The following is a 2,490-nucleotide window of genomic DNA, read 5'->3' on the forward strand; positions in this document are numbered from 1 at the left end:
TTCTTTTTTTCGCGCCCGACTTATCCAAGTCTTTTCTGAAGCCTGTGAAATGGTTGCATTTTTGACGATAATGTTCCTATACGCGACAATTTTACACTATTTCACCACGAAAATATGTTTAGGTAACTGATCGGTTTAATGGTTTCTATGACCTATGTACTTTCCATCAAGGTACTAAAATGGGGATCGTTGAGATGGCCAAAGGGAAAGTGTAAACTTATCTGAAAGGTTAAATAAATAGAACTTAATTTGGCTTTCATTTTTGGTATTTATATACATGTACAGGAATACAGCAGTGTTTGAATGTTCTTGACTTTTGCTCTCGCAGGCTTTATATTTACATATTACAAGTTTGTTAGATCTTTTCAATTTGTCAACAGTGCGTTTCAAAGAATGTATTCCCTTGAATTGGCATCAACTTAACATTAAGGAACTTTTTCAAGTGCTCGCATGAACTAATCGCACTTAGTTATGAAAAGGGGAAACTGGTTCGTTATGGTTCAACTCACAAGTTAGGACTAAAGTTCTGGGAGTTTGAAACATTGTTTGCGCGACCACGCTCTCACTGATGACGGGACAGGACAGATTTCAACCAGTCGGATGGTTCGGGTATCTGCGAGTAGCGGCAACGAAGGATGCTCCGAAGAACTCCCTTGAAGTGGGGATGGTTGACCGTGTAGAGAATGGGGTTCACGCAGCTGTTAACGATGCTGATGGTCAGTCCGTACAGAGCGAACCTGCGACCGGAAGGTACTGCCAGGGAGACAAAGTAAGGGGCCATCAGGGATATAAAGATGCAGAAAACCATGAAGAGGTTCTTGGTGATCGCCAGCTGCTGACGGCTGATTGCTCGTCGTTGGTTTCTGGTCGTCTGGTTTTGCTGTGTTGCGGGGCACTCGTTCGCGACGCTAAAACTGACGGTCGAATGCGAAACTGCTGACGTGTCATCCTGAGCTGGGTTGGCGTACTGGGTGCGCCTCTTCTTCTGCTTTCTGAAGTGACGTTTGAGATGGATGTACAATGCCAAGTAGGAACTGACGATTATAACCATTGGGACAGGGAACAGACCCAGAGATTGAGCCAGGTTGTATTCTGTCCCGCGCGGGTGTCCGTCCTTGTCAGAGCAAGTGTGGTCTTGGGGATCGTATCCTATCTCTCCGATGCCTATGACTGGGGGGAGGAGGAACACGAAAAACGGGCAGATCCAAGTCGTGGCGATCATGACGGAGACTTTTCCCGGGGAGTACCAATGCCTGTACGTTGCGGTGGTCTGGGTGACCAGCATGAAGCGATTGAACGCTATCACTGCCAGAGACAGCAAGCTGGCGCCGAGACCGGTGTAAACTTGTATGGCAGCGATGACGCAGGGGACCTCCGAGGCCATCGGCCAAGAATCATCCTGCAACATGGCCACCACCTCCCAAGGATAGGACAGACTGGTCCAGAAATCGGCCACGCTGAGGTTGACCACGAAGGCGTTGGTCACGGTGCGGAGCTTCTTGGAGAGAACGACCGACCAGATCACTAGGCTGTTCCCCACCAGACCAAGCACAGCGGCTGCGGACCACACGAAGGCGAGACCGAATCGGGCCTCGTACGAGTAGAGAGACTGGCTGGAGTCAGTCGGGTCGGCGACGGTGGAGTTCATGATTGAATACTCTTTCTCCATAAACCAGCATGGCCATAGCAACGGTGCTGTCAAGGAAACCAAGTGTGCGACCACATGCTTTTGTTCGAATCACGAAGCCTTGCCTGTAATTCATTCACAGGTTCATTAAAATGAGCAAACATAATCGAAGTGGGGACGTCATGGTTGTACATGTATGGCGGATGCGAATTACATACACTGCGCAGCGCATGACAATCGGTTAGATGCAGCCGTGACATATTGGCTAATCGATTAGGTTATGCCTATAAACCGCATTTTGATGGTAAAATTTTTCCATTCGTCTATTGGATTGTACAGAGATATTCACCTTAAAATGTGAATTTTGAAATATGAATGTTAAATTCCATCGGGGTGGTAGCGAAATGCCAGGCAATTTATTCAATCGTTATTGTTAACTATATTAAAAAATTCTGTACTGTACTCTGTACACTTCAGTTATTTAATACTTTTACAGCTGCCTTTGAAAAAAATACATGTAGACAGCTGACAAGTTTACAAAAAAACAGGAAATCATTCCAACAAGGAAAATAATACAGTATATTATATATACTATTTGAAGGAAACATGCCGCTGTAATATAATATTTGCTTTCTCTATTTATTACCCCCCATGTTCAGATTTACGGGACACGCGTGTAGAAGCTTTTGAACATTCCATTTCTCAGGAAAAATGTGGGGGAAAGGTTGGAGGCAGAAACACAACGACATGTCCAAATAATAATATCTGCACTTGATTTTTGATCATACCATGCTTGTAATGCCTGTCAACACTGAAAATAAAAGCCTTTTCATGCAGCCGGCTGTTCCGTCAGTGAATTATGA

At 45.2% G+C, this 2,490-nt stretch overlaps 1 protein-coding gene across 1 annotated transcript; it reads right to left on the minus strand.

Moving 5' to 3' along the window:
- Positions 1-559: 559 nt before the first annotated feature.
- LOC110984778 (G protein-coupled receptor moody-like) lies at positions 560-2,490 on the minus strand. The gene has a single exon (XM_022245264.2). It carries the CDS (start codon positions 1,667-1,669, stop codon positions 563-565), a length of 1,107 nt encoding a protein of 368 aa, XP_022100956.1. The 5' UTR covers positions 1,670-2,490; the 3' UTR covers positions 560-562.

This window comes from Acanthaster planci, linkage group LG06 (assembly GCF_054643075.1).
Source record: "Acanthaster planci isolate LZ-2023a linkage group LG06, COTS_SCS, whole genome shotgun sequence".
In the NCBI taxonomy this organism is placed as follows: domain Eukaryota; kingdom Metazoa; phylum Echinodermata; class Asteroidea; order Valvatida; family Acanthasteridae; genus Acanthaster; species Acanthaster planci.

Bases quoted from the DNA above. Each gene is read 5' to 3' on its own strand.
- LOC110984778 (XM_022245264.2), bottom strand. From the start codon at position 1,669: ATGGAGAAAGAGTATTCAATCATGAACTCCACCGTCGCCGACCCGACT.